At 38.6% G+C, this 23,786-nt stretch overlaps 1 protein-coding gene and 1 pseudogene across 2 annotated transcripts in view; both read left to right on the top strand.

The window, feature by feature from the left end:
- LOC114257677 (cullin-3A) overlaps nucleotides 1-20,963 on the top strand; it is a 31,356-nt gene extending 10,393 nt beyond the window's left edge. The window contains exon 2 of the mRNA XM_028197454.2: nucleotides 19,320-20,963. Coding sequence (XP_028053255.2) covers nucleotides 19,320-20,625 — 1,306 coding nt within the window. The 3' untranslated portion in view covers nucleotides 20,626-20,963. The remainder of the gene's footprint in view (nucleotides 1-19,319) is intronic.
- Nucleotides 9,735-14,182, top strand: LOC145795079 (cullin-3A pseudogene; annotated as a pseudogene). Its single transcript, XR_014335266.1, has one exon. The product of XR_014335266.1 is annotated as a cullin-3A pseudogene (transcript).
- Nucleotides 20,964-23,786: the final 2,823 nt, after the last annotated feature.

Raw genomic sequence — 23,786 nt, forward strand, 5'->3', positions numbered from 1 at the left:
CAACAACAGTTATCAAGCTAGCATTGGCATGGCGCCGTACGAGGCTTTGTATGGAAGGAAGTGCAAATCGCCGATATGTTGGACTGAAGTGGGAGATAAAGCTTTGATTGGCCTCGAGCTAGTTCAAGTCACAACCGAGAAGATTAAACTCATTCGACAAAGGATCAAAACTGCTCAAAGTCGACAAAAGAGCTATGCCGACCAAAGAAGAAGAGAGTTAGAATTTGAAGTTGGGGATCATGTATTCCTGAAGGTTTCACCAATGAAAGGAATTTCCAGATTTGGAAAGAAAGGTAAGCTAGCACCTCGTTACATCGGGCCGTTTGAAATACTTGAGAAAGTTAACCCAGCTGCCTATATACTGGCTTTGCCACCAGAACTAAGTCAAATTCACAATGTGTTACATATTTCGATGTTGAGGAAGTATATTCGGGATCCACTGCATGCAATTGATTATTCCTAGATTATGGTTAATGAAGATTTAGGCTACGAGGAGAAGCCGATGAGAATTATTGACAGACAAGTGAGACAGTTGAGAAACAAGTCGATACCGATGGTAAAGGTTGAATGGAAGGAGCATTATGGCAAGGAGGCCGCATGGGAAAAGGAAGAAGAAGTGAAAATCCGTCATCCGGAGTTATTTGTAGAGCAAGGTAACTTAAGTTTGGGGACCAAACTTCTTTAAGGAGGGTAGGATATAACAACCCTTACCTTGCTCTAGCCATGCTTGCATATATTACATGATCTTGTTTTGATATGTTGCATTTGTAAAACCTTAATTTGTCTTGCATGAGTGTTACTTGCATGCTTTGTTCCTTGTTCGGTGTGTGTGTGGTTAGCCTAGGTTAATCCAAGCCGAGGTCACCTTATGCTTAGAACCATCTTGGAACCACTTTGTTTGACCTCCACCCTCGCCCTGACATATTGGCCGAGATGTCATTATCTAGGCCGAGGTGTTCATCACCAAGGCCGAGATGTGTATTATCTAAGCCGAGATGTTACCTTTGCACCTAAGTGATCTTGTCCTGGAGTGGTACGACCTAGGCCGAGGTGTGGTACATCTAGGCCAAGGTGTGGCACAGCTAGGTCAAGTGTTGTCCTTCCTAGCCGAGATCATTGTTCCCCTACTTGCCGATGCCTTGTTCTTAGCCGAGATCATTACCTGTTGGAGTGCCTATGCCATCTTGCTTGTTGAACACACTTTGTCATGGTCTTGTTTTTTCGCTCAGTCACCTTTTTGAGTAGAGCCAACCAGCTGATGCCACGTGTCCGAGCTGAGTGTTAAATCAGCCGGCAGAGAGAGATATGGATCATTTTTTGTATGTCTTTGTTCTTGAGGAGAGAGAAGCTCTAGAAGAGGGAGAAGGAGTTCTTAGAGAAGGAATAGATTTCCAAGCTTGCTCGTTAGAGTTCAAACCGTTTGATTCGTGTTTTGAGGTTAGAATCTTAATCTACTCTTGTTGTTCTTATTGTTCATCTAGCTGCATTGCATGATCGAGCACGATTTGTAAGCCATGCATCGATTTAAAGTTTAGTTTTAGAAAGAGAAAGTGTCATTTATGTGTTCTTGAATAAAAAGCCTTGTTTGATCCGAAAGCTTGCATCAAGATTCATATTTTTGTGTTTGTCTTCATAAGATCTTCGAGTATGGGTATCCAGGTCCATGATTTTGAATTCATAGCATGAAATCTCAGATTTGGTAATGATAAGTTATGATCTTTGCATCCATGTTCTTCATGTTCATGTTCTTCAAGAAAGGGAAACCTAGATTTTCCCGACTTCATTTCCTTGAATGTGGCCATCGGGGGCCACACCTCGGCAAGGGAGGTGTGGGACCTCGGCCAAGACCTGGATAGTGCCTATTATGTTTTCCTGAGATGAGAAACAGTGTTTTGTTTCGGTTCGACTTAGTTTTGAAGGAATGCCGAGATAATTTGCATTCATGTAAAGCTTTTTTGAAAGTGCCTTCAATAGACTTTGCCATGTGTTTGTAGGACTTGGACTCCTGCTTGACCCCGACGTTGAAGAAATATGTGAGTCGTATTTTTAATAAAGCTATGTTATAAAGTTTTGATGAAGCTTTGCTTTGTTTTGAAAAGTAGTTGTTAAGCATGAATGATTATCCCCATTTTGTGTATCAAGTGTTAGTCTTGTTTTGGATAACAACCTTTGAAAGTCCGTACGTGCTAGGGGACTATAAGCATTTGTAGCACAACCTTTGAAAGTCCGTATGTGCTAGGGGATTATAAGCATTTGTAGCACAACCTTTGAAAGTCCGTACGTGCTAGGGGACTATAAGCATTTGTAGCACAACCTTTGAAAGTTCGTACGTGCTAAGGCACTATAAGCATTTGTAGCACAACCTTTGAAAGTCCGTACGCGCTAGGGGACTATAAGCATTTGTAACACAACCTTTGAAAACGTCACCCCTTGAAACTTGAAAGCCTTGAAAGACTTTGATTGATGAAGCTTGAAAGACTTGTTAGATGAACTTGTTTTGTCATTGATTTTGTGCATGATATAATGTGTATCGCTTTGATAAAGATCTCGGATATTATTCATGCAAACCCTTTATTACTTGAACCATTCACTGAGTATCCAAGCTCACCCTCTCTATATATATGTAGGTGATGAGCAGGACGGCGATGATGCCTAGAAGTGCTTTGCAACTTATTTTGGACTCGCATTTTGTAGCATCTTGAAGATCATGCTTCTTAGCTTGCAATTCATTGTGTTTTGTATATGATGGCTTGAGAAGCCTTTTGGTCAAGATGTATTTTGTATTTCATTTTATTGTATCCAATATGTAAAGCTATGTAAAGATGTATGCCATTTCATTTGACTTATGCACAACTCTTATGGACTAATTAGATTTGTATATATTGCTTCCGCACATGTAGGCCCCCATATGTAATACTTTGATTATGTGTGAATCTTGAAAGTTGGCCTTCGGTAATCTCGAATTACTGGCCATCACGGCACCATTCTACTAGGGGCGGAATGGGGTCGTGACAAAGACCATACCTGAGTGTGAAGAAAAACACAAATGAGGGTGAAGCACAGGGAGAACGAGGAGAGAGAGATAGCGGAATGGAGGGGAAACAGTGCCCTAGGAGAGAGAAGGGAGAAAAAGAAATTTAGAGGAAAAATAGAAGAGAGAGAAGTCGAATTGAACTATATAAACCAGAGTGAACCGCTCAAGCGAACACTTTGTTGCTCGAGCGAACACTCAAACACGCGTGACATCGCTCGAGCCAATAATCCACCACTCGAGCGCACAAATGTGCCTCTCAATACTTTGAACCACCTGTAAGACTGCTGGAAACAAAGATAGACTACTCGAGCGCAACAACCATCGCTTGAGCGGTGTGAACAAAACAGAGTGGCTCTCATTCACCTCAAACACACCTACATGAGCATCCAAAATAGAGATAGCACTAATGTGATACTAAGATGAGATAATCACACATCATGAGATCGTCAAACTTGCAAAATAGATAATGTGAACATGAAATCATTAGCAGGCAAGGTGAGATTTTTGCAAACCAAACATTTGGCAATACATGAAGACACAGCTCAAGTGCAAACATGAAATGTCATCTGAAGGTATGTATGTGTGCAATCCTTGAATGTCCACACCCGCTAGGGTTAATCCTAATAGTGATCTGATGGCTGGTCCTCCGGTAAGAAGGTCTGAGCAGAACTGAGAAAAGTCAAACCACTAGTGATCAAGGGGTATTTGTTGAGTAAGTACAGAAGCTCCCCCTCAAGCAAGGAAATCATTTTTTCGAGGGCACTCACCGGCAGCTTTTACGCTCAGAGTATGGAATCCAAACCAAAGAATAATTGAAATATATAATGAAATCTTGGTTGGTGCCTCTGAGGTAGCCTTGAGATCATTAGAACAAAGGGGAAAGCCATGGAAGTGCAATAAGATGGATGGTGGTTAAGAGACTCAACATCACCCAAGATATGCTGGCAAAGGTCAATTTCACGAGAAATGCACAAGACCCCAAGCTAGAAGTCCATAGAGAACTATGATCACTTATACGGAAATCCCTGCACATGCTTAACTCAAGGATGTGTACAGAATGAGTTCATGAGGCAAATAGGCATGTATATTCATCATGATTAGAAAAACAAGCAGATATAGAGCCTTGCATACAAAATGAGGGATGTTCAAATAAATCTGTGTGCAAAGAAGACAAGCATCAATGATTATGAGATTATAGCATCCAAGCACACAAAAGATCAACATACCCACATCCACTCAAGTAGTAGGAGACATTCTATTCAATGAGAACCACACCTATGGTCTTTCTAAGGAAATCAAACCTAAGAAGATCAAGAGGTTTTGTAAAAATGTCAGCTCTCTGATGATCAGTAGTGACATGTTCAAGAATAGCAAGACCCTTCTCAACTAACTCTCGGATAAAATGGTGACGAATGTCAATATATTTGGTGGGAGAATGTTGAACGGGATTGTGGGAAATGTGGATGGCATTGGTGTTATCACAGAAAAGGGTGAGTGTGTGCTGGTCTAAACCATAATCATGAAGCATTTGCTTCATCCAAATCATTTGAGTACAACAACTCCCCGTATCAATGTATTCCGCCTCGACAGTCGAAAGAGAGATGTCATTTTGCTTTTTGCTATGCCATGCGACCAAGTTGTTGCCAAGATAAAAACAACCCCTAGATGTGCTTTTGCGATCATCAGCACATCAGAAAAGTCGGAAATTTCGGTTGTGGTGTCGGAAGAAAACCAGATCCCATACCCCAAAGTCCCACTCACATATTTGACAATGCGCTTGACAGCTAAAAGATGAGACTCTTTAGGACTAGCTTGATAGCGGGCACATGCACCAACACTAAAAGCAATATCAGGTTGACTTGCTGTGAGATACAAAAGACTTCCTATCATGCTCGTATAAAGAGTAGAATCAACATCAGTGCCAGAGGAGTCTTTAAACAGATGAAGGGTTGTGCTCATCGGGAAATGTGCAGGTTTAGCAGACTCAAGACCAAACTTAGACATAAGATTCTTTGCATACTTAGTCTGAGACACGAACATACCAGATGACATTTGTTTAATTTGAAGACCCAAAAAGAAAGACAACTTGCCCATCATGCTCATTTCAAATTCACGTGTCATGCAATCCAAAAAATATATAACAAGCGATTCAAATGTGGATCCAAACACAATGTCATCAACATAAATTTGAGCAACAAGAATGTGTGACTTAGTATGTTTAACAAATAAGGTCTTGTACACGATAACTCTTTTAAAATCATTGTCAACAAGCAGAGGCGGAGCTATGCTTATAACAGTGGTGTCAATTGACACCACTGAGTTTCAAATTTTTTTCAGAGTACATGTAATTTTTATCTAAATTTGTTGACTATTTACACAATGAACCTAGGGGGCCTATCAAAAGAAAAAAAAAACATTATGAAAACTTTACATATTGACCCCACTCATTGGGCCCAAGAAAAAAAAACTCACTCTCACTATACATATACAAACAAAATCAAACTTTATTCAGAAAGTTTAGCACTCTACAAACAAACCCACCGTTTATTTATTCTTCTTGGTTCCAATCCTAATTCCGACATTGATAATCATTTGGAACAATAATCACAATGTCCTTTGGTATTTGAATGTGGCACCACTAGGGTCATATTTCTTTTACTCAAGACGTTTCTCTGTGTATGATTCAATTGTGTTGATGAGTTTTTGTCAATATTTGGGATTTGACAAGAACAACGACTAGGGTTTTTTTTTTTTTTTTGGGGTGGAGGGGGGGGGGGTTTGAGATTTTGGAGTTTATAGTTTTGTGATGTTCCTTTGTGTTGTGCAGAATGCATTCTACACTTATTTTAAATTAACATTATTTTGGATTACTTTTGTCAATGTAATTGGGAACATATGAAATTTACAAAGTATCATATGAATGTTAATGTTGTTTGGTTATGTAGAACTAAAAATATGATATAATGACATTGATGATGCTTTGCTAAATGAACCCACTGAACGGAATTCTTGGCTACACCACTGTCAACAAGAAAAGAGGTCAATCTATTATACCAAGCACAAGGGGCTTGTTTCAGTCCATACAAAGCCTTGTCTAACTTGTCGACGTGATTCAAAAATTTAGGGTCCTCGAAACCCTTTGGTTGCTTAACATAGGCTTCCTCCTTCAACCATCCATTTAGAAAAGCACTTTTTACATCCATTTAGAACATTTTAAATCCAAGAAAACAAGCAACATCAGGTAAGATACGAATCGATTCGAGACGTGCAACAGGGGAAAACATCTTATCATAGTCAACCCCCTCAACTTGCGTGTAGCCTTGAGCAACCAACCTAGTCTCATTCCTAATGACAATACCATTTTCATCAGATTATTCTTAAAAATCCATTTGGTACCTATCACATTAACATAATTTGGTCTAGGTACAAGAGTCCAAACTTTGTTACGTTCAAATTGACTCAATTCTTCATGCATAGCATTAGCCCAACAATCATCATGTAGGGCCTCTTTTATGTTTTTAGGTTCAATTATAGAAACATAACACACATGTGATACCTTCTCCCGAATTTGCCTTTGGGTTTTTATTTGATTAGTGTCCCTATCACTTGTTGAATAGGATGATTCAGCTTTACCCTTGATGATGGCAACAAGATAGGAGATGAGGAGGATGGATTGGTCATGGTTGAACCTCCTTGAGTGTTTGTATTTGGACTTGACAAATGATGCAGTGCTTGTTCATCCTCTTGAGCTTTACCTTGAGTTTCCTCTTGGTTTGAAGTAGCCACATTATGTGCTTGAGGATTACCTTTTTCCTCCTCATGTAGAGATGCTGTCGGAGAACCTGTGTCATCTACAACCACATTGATAGATTCCATTATAGATAAAGTGCGAAGATTGTAAACACGAAAGGCTCTACTTGTAGTTGAATACCCTAGAAATATACCCTCATCACTACGGGAGTCAAATTTTCCTAAAGGCTCTCTATATTTGAAAATGTAACATTTACCCCCAAAAGTTTTGAAGTATTTCACATTATTAGGTTTCAACCCTTTCCACAGCTCATAAGGAGTTTGCAAAGTATCGGGCCTTAAATACACATGATTTACAACATAAACCGCTGTATTGAAGGCTTCAGCCCAAAAATTGAGAGGAATTTTCTTGTTCAAAAGCATAACTCTAGCTATTTCTTGAACCACACGGTTTTTCCTCTCTATAACACCATTTTGCTATGGGGTAATAGGAGTAGAAAATTCATGTTTGATGCTATGCATATCACAAAAATTCAAAAAAGAACTATTTTCAAACTCGCAATTATGATTAGTTCGGATTCTAATGATACGCCCAATGGTATCCCCATGTTCATTTTGGATCTTTAGGACCAATGACTTGAAAGCATCATAAGTATTAGATTTTTCACGTAAAAAATTAACCCAAGTAAGGTGAGTAAAATCATCAACAGCTAGAAAAATGTATCTTTTATCTCTAATGCTCTCAGTGCGAGTGGGACCCATACGATCCATATGAACCAGCTCAAGTGGACACTTGGTTATCAAGCTATTCACCTTTTTGTGCGGGGCACGAGTTTGTTTGCCCAATTGGCATGGCCCGCACATGTGATTCAAAGACTTACTCAATTTTGGCACTCCTCGTACAAGTTCCTTATTGGCGATCTTAGTTAGGTCTTTGAAATTTATGTGACCTAACCGTTGATGCCACAAGTTAAGATTGCTTATGGTGGTAGAATGACAAGTAAGATCACTGGTTGTGACAATACCATAACAATTGTCAGATGTGCGCACACTATGCAAAATGGTATTTCCATTTTTGTCCAAAATCTCGCATTTATCTTTTGAAAATAATACCTCGTGGTGTGTGTCACGCATTTGACTAATGCCCAAAAGATTAGCCTTAAGACCATCAACAAGCAACACACTGTCCAATTTAGGTAGACCAGGAGCACTTATAGAGCCCTTACCAATGACTTTAGAGGTGCTACCATCTCCAAATGTAACAATTCCTCCTTCATAATTTTCAAGAGATGTGAAGTAGGACTTGTCACCGGACATATGACGAGAACAACCACTATCAAGCTACCACATGCGCGAGGCACGCGCTTTATAAGCAGTGTGAACAACAAAACAAGATAGGTCACTTTTTCTCACCCACACTCTTCTAGTCTTGACTAGAGAGGGATCATCAAGATTCTTGGGTGATGTCTTGGCATTGAGAGTACCATTGTGAGCCGTGGTATTCCGCCTTGACATGTAGGGTTGTCTCCTGACCCACGTGGTGTTAGGATTTCTTCTACATCTTTAAGACACCCTATCAAACAACTCAAAACAATAAGGACGAATGTGACCATATCTACCACAATGATGACAAAAAAAAAAAAAAAAAAGGGCTCTATACCTCATTTTCACAATTCATACCAACTTTGGGTTGATGTTGAAAATTGTCAACAAGTTGCACCTTTCCTTTTCCCTTTCCTTGAGTCCTTTTGTCATGAGATGAAGAGGCACTTCCATGTTGCGGTTGATTACCACCATAGCCGATCCCGCATTTGTCTGAACTCATTTGTTGAGACCCAATGATATCTTCCAACATCTTTGATCCTTTGTTCCATAGATCAATTTTCGCCTTTGCACTTTTGAGTTCTTCGTTTTTTTTGATAAGTTCCTCCAAAGTTGCTTGAGACATCTCAAGAATTTCAATCTTTTCTTCATAGATTACATAAATTTTCTGAAGTTCATTTCTCTCGGTCTCGCACACCAATAGTTTTGCAGCGAGGGCTTGGCGATCACTAGAGATCTTGATAGCATCATTCCTTATCTCGGAGACCTCTTTCTTTAATTTGACGTTCTCACTTTCACAGGCTTTGAGTTTGATAGTGAGTTTGTTGTTTAACTTAGACAAGTTAAGAGATTCCGTGTACAAGTTTTCATATGCTTGTTGGAGCTCTTCACCATCTATTTGATCTTCACTCGCAGAAGATTCATCACTAGCCGCATCATTCACCGATGAAACAACATCCTCCCTTTTGATTTTCTCCTTCCTTGAGTCCATCCAGCTGAGCGAGTAGAACATGACGTCGAAAGGAAACAGATGCTTGTGATGATGATTCTGCTCTTTCATGGACTTGCATTAACACATCCCAAGCATCTTTAGCATTAACGTAGTGAGAGATGCATTGTTCTTCTTCTTCAGAAAGAGCTTCCCTGAAGATGTTTAAGGCACGTTCACTACTTTCCATATCAACTCTCACTTTCCCTCCACTCTTCTATAGGCTTGATGGATTTTTGATTTGTGATTGGATCAATCACAAATGGAGCTTCAATATTTCTTCAATTGTTCGCAACCTTCTGGATCCCAAGCTCTGAGGAACACCCTCATTCTACATTTCCAGAATAAATAGTTACTCCCATCAAAAGTAGGAGCACGATGGAGGTTGGCACCTCTTGCGAACTGAACGAGCCTTGGAGTAGATTGAGGAACACTAGAATAAAATGCCATGAAGGTTCCCTTACCATCTTCTCTGGAGTCTGCTTCATCGGCCTCTTGCTCAGATTCACTCTCAGCATCCCAAGTCATGGTGTATACTTTCTTTTTGTTTTTCTTAGAAGGACATTCGAGAGTCATATGCCCAAACCCTTGGCATTCATAACATTTCACTCCCTGTCCTCTCATTATCTTTTTCTCGGGTTTTGAAACAAATTTGAGAAAAATACAGTTGAGGTGAGACGTTGAAGTTTTGCGAAAAATACATCAAATGTTTCATCCTCACGCATAAAAAGGGTTTCAAAAGTTGAGGTGAGATGTTGAAGTTTTGATCTTTTAATAGAAGTGGTACCCTCGTGAATCGTTTCAAGAATATCCCAAGCCTCTTTTGCTACCTCACAAGTACAAATACAACGGAACTCTTTCGGGGCGATGGAGCAAAAGAGGGAATTGAGACCTTTACCGTTCTACCTCGAGTTTTGATAATCAATTGTATCCCATTTATCAATTAGTTTGGGAATTTCAACACCTTCAACAATCAAAACCCGGTTCACTCCACCCGTAGATAACAGAATGCCAAACTTTATCATCAATAGATTTTAAAAATGCCCTCATATGAGCTTTCCAATATGAGTAGTTTATTCTGTCAAGTAAAGGAGGTCTATGGGTTGAGTTACCTTCGCGAATTGAATCTATAAATACAAATCACACAAAATCACTCCTATAGCTTTGAAAATAATCAAAGAACGAGTGACCTGCTCTGATATCAATTGAAAAAACCTAAGTGATTCGTGATTCAATATAGATTAAATTGCAATAAATCCCAAACACACAAAACTAACAATCTAAATCATCTAGTTTGTACGAAAGTGATTTAGATTGTTGTTTCTCAATAGATAAATCAACACAAGAGATTTAACGTAGAAAAACTATAATTAGAGCACTTCCAATTGTGATAAAAATCACGGGCCAAAGGCTACTAAACAATCCACTATGAAGATAATGAAATTACATGAGTACAAACAATTACCCAACTCACTCTAGTAATGTCTTCCACTCTTTGTGACGCTTCCACCTATGCCTTCGTCTTAGGATTGATTAGTACGGTGTTGATTCCATAACACCCTAGTTGAATCCACAGCTACGAGCTGCTTTGAACTCCTTCAAGGCATCCAAGCTCAACTTCTCGGAGACGCTCTTGGCATAGAAGTTCATTTTCGCTCTTGGTCTTACTAGTGCTTCCACAATGAACTCTCTTGATGGTTGAATGGTGACAAACTCCTTGATGTGTACAAATCTAACCAAATAAGATGGAAATCTCACAATGACATCAAGGGAAACAATGAAAAAACTCCCTAGCACCAAGCGCAAGTGTTCTTGAGGTTGAAAAGAAAGAAGTGGGAGTGGCTAACCCTAAAGAACAACATAAGATGCCTTGTATAGCAGTTCTAGGCCGCACAGACCGCTTGAGCAAAGGAATGGTCGCTCGATAGGTGAGTCTAGAATGCGTGCGCACATAAGAGCCTTCGCTTGAGCCACCAAGTGTGCGTTTGAGTGAAGAAAACGAGCTCTTAGACGTTTGGCAGAGGAACTGAAATACTGAGAGCAAGAAATCTTTGCTCGAGCGATAACTTGGTCGCTGGAGCGGTGAGCCTAGAATGCGTGCGCACACAGAAACTTAGCTCGAGCAAGCCACCAAGTGTGCGCTCGAGCGAAGAATGCGAGTTCTCAAAAGTTTTGTAAAGGTCCTGATCTACTGAGAGCAAGGATTCTTCGCTCGAGCGATGACTTGGTCGCTTGAGCAGTCCAAGGGAAAACAGAGGACAAAACACAGGGTTTACAATTGAAAAGTGATTTTCCGCGGAATTGACAACACAAGGGACCTAACAGGTTATCTGTTCTCTCTTTCTTTAAACATACACTTTAGGGTCAGTTCATTATTGGAACCGTATCTCAAAGTGCTGAAGATGTGAAAAGAGTACATATCATTTATTGTTATGATCTCCTTCCTGGATTTTCTTTGAAGATTGAATTCATAATCCATTTTGCTATAGATAATGGGAAGTTTATTTCAATATTAGCTTCCATAGTGTAGTCATTCTCAAATGCCTGGTCTTTGGTTGATGGGTTTAAAATGTACTAGTATTACTAGATATTTGGATCTTGAGAGGTTTCCAAATTAAAGGCGATGACTCAGGGTACATGAAATGCTGTTTTTCTAAAACCAGGATCAGTGATGGGGGGTTGATGATGATCTATATCTGTCATCATTTTTTTTTTAAACATTTTTGTTTGGTGTAGCGGTAAAGCTGCCCCTTGGTGACCTGGTGGTCACTTGTTCGAGTCGCGGAAACAGCCTCTCCATTTGCGGGAGTAAAGCTGCGTACATCAACCCTTCCCCAGATCCTGCTTAAGCGGGAGCTTCGTGCACTGGGTACACCCTTTATTTTTGTTTGGTGTAGCTGAGACAAGTAAGGCTGCTTTTCTTTTGTTTTCTTTTTAAAATTCTGGATTCAGTTTGGTCTTACCAGAACTACATTCCTTCAACATATAGCCCACTGAAGAAAGTTAGACTCAGAGCTTAGGTGGATTTTTGTATGAGACGCACATCAAGCTTGATGTCCCAATTGTTAAGTGTATCACATTGCAATCCTTAAGCTCCTTGACATTTTATGTCTTTTTTATAGAATGAACAAACTACTAAAGAGAAGGTCCTTACATTCACTTATACCTTTTTCCTTTGTTAAACTACCTCTGGGTATTTGTCTGTAACATTCATCTATTCTAGTTTGCCCTTTCGTAGCAGTTCTTGGAAGCCAGGGGGCTCATGTTAATTTTTTAAAAACAGTTTGTTGTCTATGCATGATCCGCCTGGAATCAATTTGAATTTTTTCATCATGACATTAATGTGAAATGTTGCATATTGGCAACGACATATTAAACAGTTTTTTAGCTAACTTCCATCAGTTTTGCCTCTGAATGCTCTGTGCTTCTCATAATTTTGTTATGTATTTAGGAATGCTCACAATATGGTCCTGCACAAATTTGAAGAGAAACTGTACTCTGGACTTGTGTTGACTATGACATCACATCTAAAGGAAATGGCAAAATCAAATGAGGCTGCACAAGAAGGTTTATTTCTAGAAGAGCTAAACAGGAAATGGGCAGACCACAACAAGGCATTGCAAATTATCCGAGACATGTTAATGTAAATGGACAGAACTTTCATCCCTAGTACACACAAAACCCCAATTCATGAACTTGGTTTGAATTTGTGGAGGGACAACATTATCCACAGTAGCAAAATCCAACCAAGGCTTCAGGATACACTCCTTGAGCTTGTGCAGAGAGAAAGGACCGGTGAAGTTATAAACAGGGGTTTGATGAGGAATATAATAAATATGTTCATGGATTTAGGTGGTTCTGTTTACCAAGAAGATTTTGAGAAACCTTTTCTTGAAGTCTCGGCTGATTTCTATCGTGGTGAGTCTCAACAGTTTATTGAGTGCTGTGATTGTGGAGATTATCTAAAGAAAGCTGAGAAATGCCTGAATGAAGAGATTGAGCGAGTCTCCCACTATTTGGAAGCAAAAAGTGAAGCCAAGGTCACTAATGTGGTGGAGAAGGAGATGATCGAAAGTCATATGAATAGATTAGTCCATTTGGAGAACTCGGGCTTGGTTAATATGATCATGGATGACAAATATGAGGACCTGGAAAGAATGTACAACTTGTTCCAAAGGGTGTCTAATGGACTCTCGATAATTAGAGATGTCATCATTTCTTACATTCGGGATACAGGTAAGCAGCTAGTTACTGATCCAGAAAGGTTAAAAGATCCTGTAGACTTCGTGCAGCGGCTCTTGGATGTCAAGGATAAACATATCAGTGTGGCATTTTCCAATGACAAGACATTCCAGAATGCTTTGAATTCCTCATTTCAATATTTTATCAATTTGAATCCCCAGTCTCCGGAGTTCATATCTTTGTTTGTGGATGATATGCTCCGGAAGGGACTGGAAAGGGTCAGTGAGGAGGACCTTGAGATTGTACTGGACAAGGTGATGATGCTTTTTCGTTGCCTTCAAGAGAAGGACCAGTTCGAAAAGTATTACAGGCAACATTTGGCAAAGAGGCTTCAATCTGTGAAAACCATCTCTGACGATGCAGAGAGGAGTCTGATAGTTAAGCTCAAAACGGAATGTGGGTATCAGTTTACTTCAAAATTGGAAGGTATGTTCACTGACATGAAGACATCTCAGGATACAATGCAAGGGTTCTATGCAAACATAGGTACTGAGATAGGAGACTAACCGACATCTGCTGTCCAGGTTCACACTATGGGCTCTTTGCCGACTCCATCGGGTGCTACGTGCAACCTTTCCATCGGAAAGTTAAATTATAATTAACATACAAGAAGGCAAATAATACTAGGATGACTCTTTCTCTTGCCATATTTTTGTAGTTTTAAGTAGTATTTACCCTTGTATTATTGGCACACATCATACTGGAGTATGACTTTAAAATGTTTGAATTGTATTTATGTTTTGAAATGGTGGTTATGTACCTTCGTCTGTTACTTGCTGTTCTAGTTGGAGAAGAATTGGATTTGACATTCAGATATGCAATTTGGAAGATAGTTCAAAGTCGGAGATGAGATGTTGAAGAAAATTAAATTGATTTTTAAATCTAATTAGTTTTTTTTTTAATATCTCGTAGATGATTTGAACACACGTTATCAATTATACATTTGCAAATTGTAGTTTGGGACTAGGTATGAGATATTGGAGAAAATCAAACATAACATCAATGTATTTGGTTTCGTCCAATTCTTACGAGAAAAGAAAGGCAAGTTTTACTTTTGTAATGTATGTAAATTGTTGACCCCAAGCATTCTTACAATGTATATGGCATGACCCCAAATTATTTCACTAGTTATGTGATAGTATATATGAATTATATTTATTAATAAAAGTCCCTCAAGTTTCAATTTCAAATCAATTTAGTCCCTAAGCCTATACTATAAATAACTTATCATCTCAAAAGTTTGATTAATTACCGAAAGGCTCTATCTATTTAGTAGTTAATGTATCGAGCCTTAAAATGTTATGTTAAGCTTGTTTCAATCCTCCGTATGCTTTTAATTGTAGAAATAAGAGGTGCAATAAATAGTAGAGGCATGAAAGTAAAGAGATTACGGAAGAGGAGACAAACAGATTTATAGTGGTTCGACTTCAACTAAGCCTACATCCACTCCTCAGGCTTCACTTGAGATTTTTCACTATCTTCTAGCTTCACAGGGGTGCTAGCAACCTTATAAACATGGAGTAATCCTCCATAGATTTTAAACAGATTTCACAAGCCCAAACCCTTGCAAATCCTAGGTGATTCACAATCACTCTCAAGATTTCAACAACACAGCGTTTGCAACACTTTTACAAGATGAAATGGTATTTTTGCTATCAAAGAAAGCTTACAATAAATATCTCTCCCAGATGGATATCAAAAATGAAGCTCACTGATTTTGTGTAAAAACCTCTCAAAGGTAAATATGCTTAAGGCTAAGCTCAATGTTTGATTTTCTGAAGGATGAGTGATTAACTCAAATGAAGAACACTTCAGGAACTCAGAGAAGATGAAATAAGTGAGTGATGAATGATATGGAAATGTTTTGCTTGTTGTCTCTCTTTTTGAACTTCATATCAGAGCTCTTTATATATAGCAGAGCCCAGTGCTTTGTTTTGTATGCCAAGTCCATCTTCTTCTTCCTGTTAAGGAGATGGAATGATGATATACATATCATAAATGTCAGCTTTTGTCTTTAGCCCATATGAGTTTGGCCTGTTGGAAGATGGGTGTGAATCAACTAGCCATTGCGAAGTTGAACTTTGAAAAATAGCCATTTGTAGACACGCCCTCAGGCTTTGTGCTTCTACAGTTCGAACTCAAATGTCACGGTTCTTAATCTGATCTCGCAAAGTGCAATGCAAAACTGATGAATCACCAAAGAGTCCAAATCCGGCAAATTGTTTTGGAAAACAGATTTTTAGAAAGAAGTGCTAAACATGGACTGCTTTGCCAGATACAGAGTCGCCACCTAAATATTTTATTTTTGGGGAATTTAAGAAACCCTGACTCATTTGCCTAAGGCCACGTGTCCGTCATCACCAAAGTTGCCTCGGCTCGGGAACTTGGGTACGATTGGGGAAGGTCAGCTATGAGCACCCCCGCTCGCTCGATCTGAAGATCGGCCTCTACTAACCATGATATCTAGTTTTGAAAATGTTATGTGTTCTTATTCCGATTAATAAGCCTAGAATTACTATGTTATGCACACAACAAACAAGTATCGACTAGATCGCCTAATTTGGAATAAAGCATCGCATATCCGTTTGTTTGAAAATTGGTTTGAGGCTTGCTACTCGCAAGTAGGATAAAACACAGATTTCAATGAATTATTCCAATTCAAACAATCCAACCTTCACCCACAGGCATTCAGGTAGTTATATCACATAAGCAAGTAGCCTCATGGCAAGCATGCTGTCATGGTAATACTCACACTCATGCAAGATGCTAAAGCATAAATACTTACAGTGTACTCCAAGCCAAAACAAGAAACCAGTTAGTAATCAATGCATGATCCTAGTTCATGTTAAGATGGCTAATGCAACGCATGCAAAATGCAACTAAGATAGGCTCGGCTACCCTAAGAGTGGCATATGAGATGCGACAATTCAATACATGTATTCAAGTTGAAATTGAAGTACAATGCAGTTAGTATGATGCGCCGAGCCTGGTGCATGCAAGACAGATGGATGGGTGCAAACATGCGAGCATAAGTATGCTAATTGAAACATGCCCTAAACTAACCATCATAAGCTAGTAAATAAAAGGGAGAAAGACGTGGGGTTGGAAGACATTCACACACACACGCACACTTATTACAAATGCGTCCTCTCGACGGAGGGTCCGAATAATAATACAAACCAAATAAATAATTAACTACCATAGCTAATTAAATATTACAAAACCCTTAACTAATTAACAATTTAATTAAGCTATTAAAGTAGTAAAAGGCCTCGGGAAGAGGGATACATGCATGCTCGGATTGGCTTCGCCCGGAAATCCATTGCCATGTCACATGCTGCCTCTGTTTGCACTGCCTTGCACCTCTGAAAATTATACAAGTTTTCAGAACACTTCTGATCCACCTCATGGATGCTGTGAGAGGCCATCGGCCACGGGAAACTGGTCATCGACCATTTGTGAAGCCATCGGCTAAGTATGGTTGGTCGGTCGGCACTGAAAGAAGTTGACCGGCCATTTCCTCCTGCAGAACCCTATTTTGATAGCAGTAGAGGACACACAGTGCATGGCAATGCATTTTCAAGGCAATGTTTGCATGACCACCCTCCCTATCATGTTTAAGACTCAAGGGAGTGTGGTTCTTGGCTCTCGGGCCACCAATCACACATTTCGATGCATGATGGCCAAAGATGCCAAGTGTGCAAATCAACGTGAAATAAATGCACAAAATGAATGAATGCTACACACTCTATCATGTTGGATCAAGAGTGTCGGCGACCGAGGATTGAGATACGTTTCGTCACTTCAAGTGCAAACGTACCTCGATCCTCATGTTTGGTTTGACGCCCCAAACCAAACACAATGCAATGTATGTATGAAATATGGCTTACATATGTAATATGGCTCAAGTACGCACATGAAGCTAAGGGGACCAAACATGCCAAATGGGATGCAACCTAAACATGCAAATGTGCAATGTGTCAAACATGCAAAATGCAATGTAACAAACATGGAACAAGGCCAAATATGCAACAACATGCAAGGCAAGCATGCAACAACATGCTAGAATGGTCTTAAACCGAAGCGGACAGCTCTCAAGTAGGCCCAAAACAGTGGCCAAAATGATGCAACAAAGGCATGAAAACACACACACAAGCATGCATGCACAAGGGCCTAAACATGGAGACGCTCTTGGCATAGAAGTTCATTTTCGCTCTTGGTCTTACTAGTGCTTCTACAATGAACTCTCTTGATGGTTGAATGGTGACAAACTCCTTGATGTGTACAAATCTAACCAAATGAGATGGAAATCTCACAATGACATCAAGGAAAACAATGAAAAAACTCCCTAGCACCAAGCTCAAGTGTTCTTGAGGCTGCAAAGACGGAAGTGGGAGTGGCTAACCCTAAAGAACAACATAAGATGCCTTGTATAGCAGTTCTGGGCCACACAAACCGCTTGAGCAAAAGAATGGTCGCTCGATAGGTGAGTCTAGAACGCGTATGCACATAAGAGCCTTCGCTTAAGCCACCAAGTGTGCGCTTGAGCGAAGAAAACAAGCTCTCAGACGTTTAGCAGAGGAACTGAAATACTGAGAGCAAAAAATCTTTGCTAGAGCGACAACTTGGTTGCTCGAGCGGTGAGCCTAGAATGCGTGCGCACACAAAGACTTAGCTCGAGCAAGCCATCAAGTTTGTGCTCGAGCGAAGAATGCGAGTTCTTAAAAGTTTTGTAAAGGGCCTGATCTACTGAGAGCAAGGATTCTTCACTTGAGTAGTCCAAGAGAAAACAGAGGACAAAACACAGGGTTTACAATTGAAAAGTGATTTTCCGCGGAATTGACGATACAAGGGACCTAGCAGTTTATTTGTTCTCTTTTTCTTTAAGCATACACTTTAGGGTCAGTTCATTATTGGAACCATATCTCAAAGTGCTGAAGATGTGAAAAGAGTACATATCATTTATTGTTATGATCTCCTTCCTGGATTTTCTTTGAAATTCATAATCCATTTTGCTATAGATAATGGGAAGCTTATTTCAATATTAGCTTCCATAGTGTAGTCATTCTCAAATGCCTGGTCTTTGGTTGATGGGTTTAAAATGTACTAGTATTACTAGATATTTGGAGCTTGAGAGGTTTCCAAATTAAAGGCGATGACTCAGGATACATGAAATGCTGTTTTCTAAAACCAGGATCAGTGATGGGGGGTTGATGATGATCTATATCTATCATCATTTTTTTTTAAAAACATTTTTGTTTGGTGTAGCGGTAAAGCTGCCCCTTGGTGACCTGGTGGTCACTTGTTCGAGTCGCGGAAACAACCTCTCCATTTGCGGGAGTAAGGCTGCGTACATCAACCCTTCCCTAGATCCCGCCTAAGCGTGAGCTCTATGCACTGGGTACGCCCTTTATTTTTGTTTGGTGTAGCTGAGACAAGGAAGGCTGCTTTTCTTTTGTTTTCTTTTTAAAATTCTGGATTCTGTTTGGTCTCACCAGAACTACATTCCTTCAACATATAGCCCACTGAAGAAAGTTAGACTCAGAGCTTTGGTGGATTTTTGTATGGGACGCACATCAAGCTTGATGTCCCAATTGTTAAGTGTATCACTTTGCAATCTAAGTTCCTTGACATTTTATGTCTTTTTTTATAGAATGAACAAACTACTAAAGAGAAGGTCCTTACATTCACTTATACCTTTTTCCTTCGTTACACTACCTCTGGGTATTTGTCTGTAACATTCATCTATTCTAGTTTGCCCTTTCGTAGCAGTTCTTGGAATCCAGGGGGCTCATGTTAATTTTTTAAAAACAGTTTGTTGTCTATGTGTGATCCGCCTGGAATCAATTTGAATTTTTTCATCATGACATTAATGTGAAATGTGGCATATTGGCAACGACATATTAAACAGTTTTTTAGCTAACTTCCATCAGTTTTGCCTCTGAATGCTCTGTGCTTCTCATAATTTTGTTATGTATTTAGGAATGCTTACAATATGGTCCTGCACAAATTTGGAGAGAAACTGTACTCTGGACTTGTGTTGACTATGACATCACATCTAAAGGAAATGGCAAAATCAATTGAGGCTGCACAAGAAGGTTTATTTCTAGAAGAGCTAAACAGGAAATGGGCAGACCACAACAAGGCATTGCAAATTATCCGAGACATGTTAATGTACATGAACAGAACTTTCATCCCTAGTACGCACAAAACCCCAATTCATGAACTTGGTTTGAATTTGTGGAGGGACAACATTATCCACAGTAGCAAAATCCAACCAAGGCTTCAGGATACACTCCTTGAGCTTGTGCAGAGAGAAAGGACCGGTGAAGTTATAAACAGGGGTTTGATGAGGAATATAATGAATATGTTCATGGATTTACGTGGTTCTGTTTACCAAGAAGATTTTGAGAAACCTTTTCTTGAAGTCTCGGCTGATTTCTATCGTGGTGAGTCTCAACAGTTTATTGAGTGCTGTGATTGGGGAGATTATCGAAAGAAAGCTGAGAAATGCCTGAATGAAGAGATTGAGCGAGTCTCCCACTATTTGGATGCAAAAAGTGAAGCCAAGGTCACTAATGTGGTGGAGAAGGAGATGATCGAAAGTCATATGAATAGATTAGTCCATTTGGAGAACTCGGGCTTGGTTAATACGATCATGGATGACAAATATGAGGACCTGGAAAGGATGTACAATTTGTTCCGAAGGGTGTCTAATGGACTCTCGATAATTAGAGATGTCATCACTTCTTACGTTCGGGATACAGGTAAGCAGCTAGTTACTGATCCAGAAAGGTTAAAAGATCCTGTCGACTTCGTGCAGCGGCTCTTGGATGTCAAGGATAAACATGATAGGATTATCAATGTGGCATTTTCCTATGACAAGACATTCCAGAATGCTTTGAATTCCTCATTTCAATATTTTATCAATTTGAATCCCCAGTCTCCGGAGTTCATATCTTTGTTTGTGGATGATATGCTCCGGAAGGGACTGGAAAGGGTCAGTGAGGAGGACCTTGAGATTGTACTGGACAAGGTGATGATGCTTTTCCGTTGCCTTCAAGAGAAGGACCAGTTCGAAAAGTATTACAGGCAACATTTGGCAAAGAGGCTTCAATCTGTGAAAAGCATCTCTGACGATGCAGAGAGGAGTCTGATAGTTAAGCTCAAAACGGAACGTGGGTATCAGTTTACTTCAAAATTGGAAGGTATGTTCACTGACATGAAGACATCTCAGGATACAATGCAAGGGTTCTATGCAAACATGGGTACTGAGATAGGAGACTAACCGACATCTGCTGTCCAGGTTCACACTATGGGCTCTTTGCCGACTCCATCGGGTGCTACGTGCAACCTTCCATCGGAAAGTTAAATTATAATTAACATACAAGAAGGCAAATAATACTAGGATGACTCTTTCTCTTGCCATATTTTTGTAGTTTTAAGTAGTATTTACCGTTGTATTATTGGCACACATCATACTGGAGTATGACTTTAAAATGTTTGAATTGTATTTATGTTTTGAAATGGTGGTTATGTACCTTCGTCTGTTACTTGCTGTTCTAGTTGGAGAAGAATTGGATTTGACATTCAGATATGCAATTTGGAAGATAGTTCAAAGTCGGAGATGAGATGTTAAAGAAAATTAAATTGATTTTTAAATCTAATTAGTTTTTTTTTTTTAATATCTCGTAGATGATTTGAACACACATTATCAATTATACATTTGCAAATTGTAGTTTGGGACTAGATATGAGCTATTGGAGAAAATCAAACATAACATCAATGTATTTGGTTTCCTCCAATTCTTACGAGAAAAGAAAGGCAAGTTTTACTTTTATAATGTATGTAAATTGTTGACCCCAAGCATTCTTACAATGTATATGGCATGACCCCAAATTATTTCACTAGTTATGTGATAGTATATATGAATTATATTTATTAATAAAAGTCCCTCAAGTTTCAATTTCAAATCAATTTAGTCCCTAAGCCTATACTATAAATAACTTATCATCTCAAAAGGTTGATTAATTACCGAAAGGCTCTATCTATTTAGTAGTTAATGTATCGAGCCTTAAAATGTTATGTTAAGCTTGTTTCAATCCTCCGTATGCTTTTAATTGTAGAAATAAGAGGTGCAATAAATAGTAGTTTAGCATATATTTTTGAATTAAAAATTCGTTGAACAGATCAAATTTCTTTTATCCATTGCATCTGGACAGTCCATAGTGATTTATAGCTAGAAAATTACAAATAGCCTTAGAAAAAAGCAAGTGTAGAATTCCAAAGAGCAGTTTTGCAAGATTTATTAATAAATTAGTCTGCATATGGAAGCATATATAGTGAGCCTAAGATCAAACAACTTAAAAATATTGTAATAACAAAGCTATTGTTAAAATTATAAATCAATACTTGTAATTACATATTTTGAAGAAAAAATACCAAACAAACAAATAATTTTGTAATACATCAAAACTTAAGGGGCAAGAGTACAATAAACAAAACCTTAGAAAGGTTGTAAGGATCAAATTGGAACAAATAAGAAAGTTCAAGGATCAAATTGACAAAATTCAAAGTACAATGACCAAATTGAAACTTTGAGAAAAATAGGAGGCATGTAATTAACCCTATACATTATGAGCCTATTAAGAAATAACTGACATAAATTTATTCAATTTTCTTACTAATTTTTTTCATAATGCTTAAGTAATTATCTTTTTCTAATTTTTTTTGGCTACTTACCTTAACCCCTACTGAGAAATTTTTTTGACTTCCTGCTTTTTGTGGGGTGCCACTATCTTCGAAAAGCTAACAAATGTCCTTATAACACAATTAAAAGATAAAAATTTAAAGAATACAATGTTTTTTTCACTAAATTTAATATACTTTTATTAAAATTAGTACATTTTTTTAATTTTTTAACATATTTTTAAGAGACTTTTTACATGCTTTACAACATTAAACAATGTTCATGAAACATTTATTATTATTTGTCTTTATTTAATGAATAATGTAAGAGACTCCAAAAGATTTATCAAAATGAGTAATGCTAAAGATTTTGATAAATCTTTTAGAGTTTCTAACATTTTTCTTATTTAATAGGAATAAAGAGAAAGATAATAATTGTCATCCAAAAATACCAGCTAGCGACACATAAAAATCTATCAAATTACTCCCATAAATGTAAAACCCATGCTCATGTGAGCATTTGGTAAATTTGTTTGAGAAAATTTTTTTGAAGTCCAACATTGTTGATTGCGGTCATCAAAACTTTACTGTATTTTATTAGTCTCCATTTCACTTTCTACTGCACCTTGATTATGCAAAATGGGATTAGTAAAACCTTGATGCGAACACGTGCTTGCTCACGTGTGGTTCCACCAACCAAATATGGGTTTTATTATTATTATTATTATTATTATTATTATTATTATTTTATTTTGTTTATTTATTCTTAAAAATATAAATAAATACTATAAGAGTTGAGAAAATCAATGCAACATGAGAACTATATATAAATAGGAAAAATTAACCTTATATACCCAACTATTTAGCAAAAGTACATATATATATATATATATATATATATATATTTGTGACAATGAAACCTTGATTAATTCCATGTTTCATTTGAACAGTCAAGTAATTTAACAATGTCTTTGGTTTTATATAGTGTAGTTGTGGCTACCATCATCACTGTTATTATAATTATTATTAATCTTCATTTAATGGTTGAATTTATTAAATGGTTATGTATCCATTCAATAATTAGGGAAAAGTGATTGGGAGCTCTAAATAATAAAGTACTAATAGCTCTAATGAGGTGGAAATGTAAAAAAAAAATATTACAAAAAAAAACAAGAGAGACACCCATCACATCATCATGTGGGGAGCCAACTCATTAGTGCTCTCCTAGTGTTTCATTTTTAGTGCTCCTAAGTATTTTTGGTAAGTAGGACTACAAAAATGCTTCCGACCTCTAAATCTTCATCACTAGACGAGCACTAATAACGTGGCTACCTACGTGGAAACTAATGCGAACTCGCCCATTTCTCTCTCTTTCTTATTCATTTCAAATTTCAAATTCATGTTCACAATACATTTGAAGTCTCTCTCTCTATTCTCTCTTCTCTTCTCTCCTCTGGAGTCCGGATTCTCGGCCGCCCTTCTCGGCGGCCGTCCCAGCAGCCCCCCAAAACGACGTCGTTTTGGGGGTTTTTTTGATTTTTTTTTTCTTTCTTCTTCCTCGTTCGAACCAGAGGGGAGGGGAGGGGAGGGGAGGGGAAGAAGAGAGAGAGGAGGAGGGGAGGGGAAGAAGAGAGAGAGGAAGGGAGAAGAAGAGGGAGCCGCCGGTGGGCCGGACTGGAGGGGGCCATAATCACCGGGGGAGGAGGAGGAGGAGGCGGAGGCGGGCTGGAGGCGGAGGCGACGGCGGTGCGGGCGACGATC

Source organism: Camellia sinensis, chromosome 7 (assembly GCF_055761805.1).
Source record: "Camellia sinensis isolate YWXY chromosome 7, ASM5576180v1, whole genome shotgun sequence".
NCBI lineage: Eukaryota > Viridiplantae > Streptophyta > Magnoliopsida > Ericales > Theaceae > Camellia > Camellia sinensis.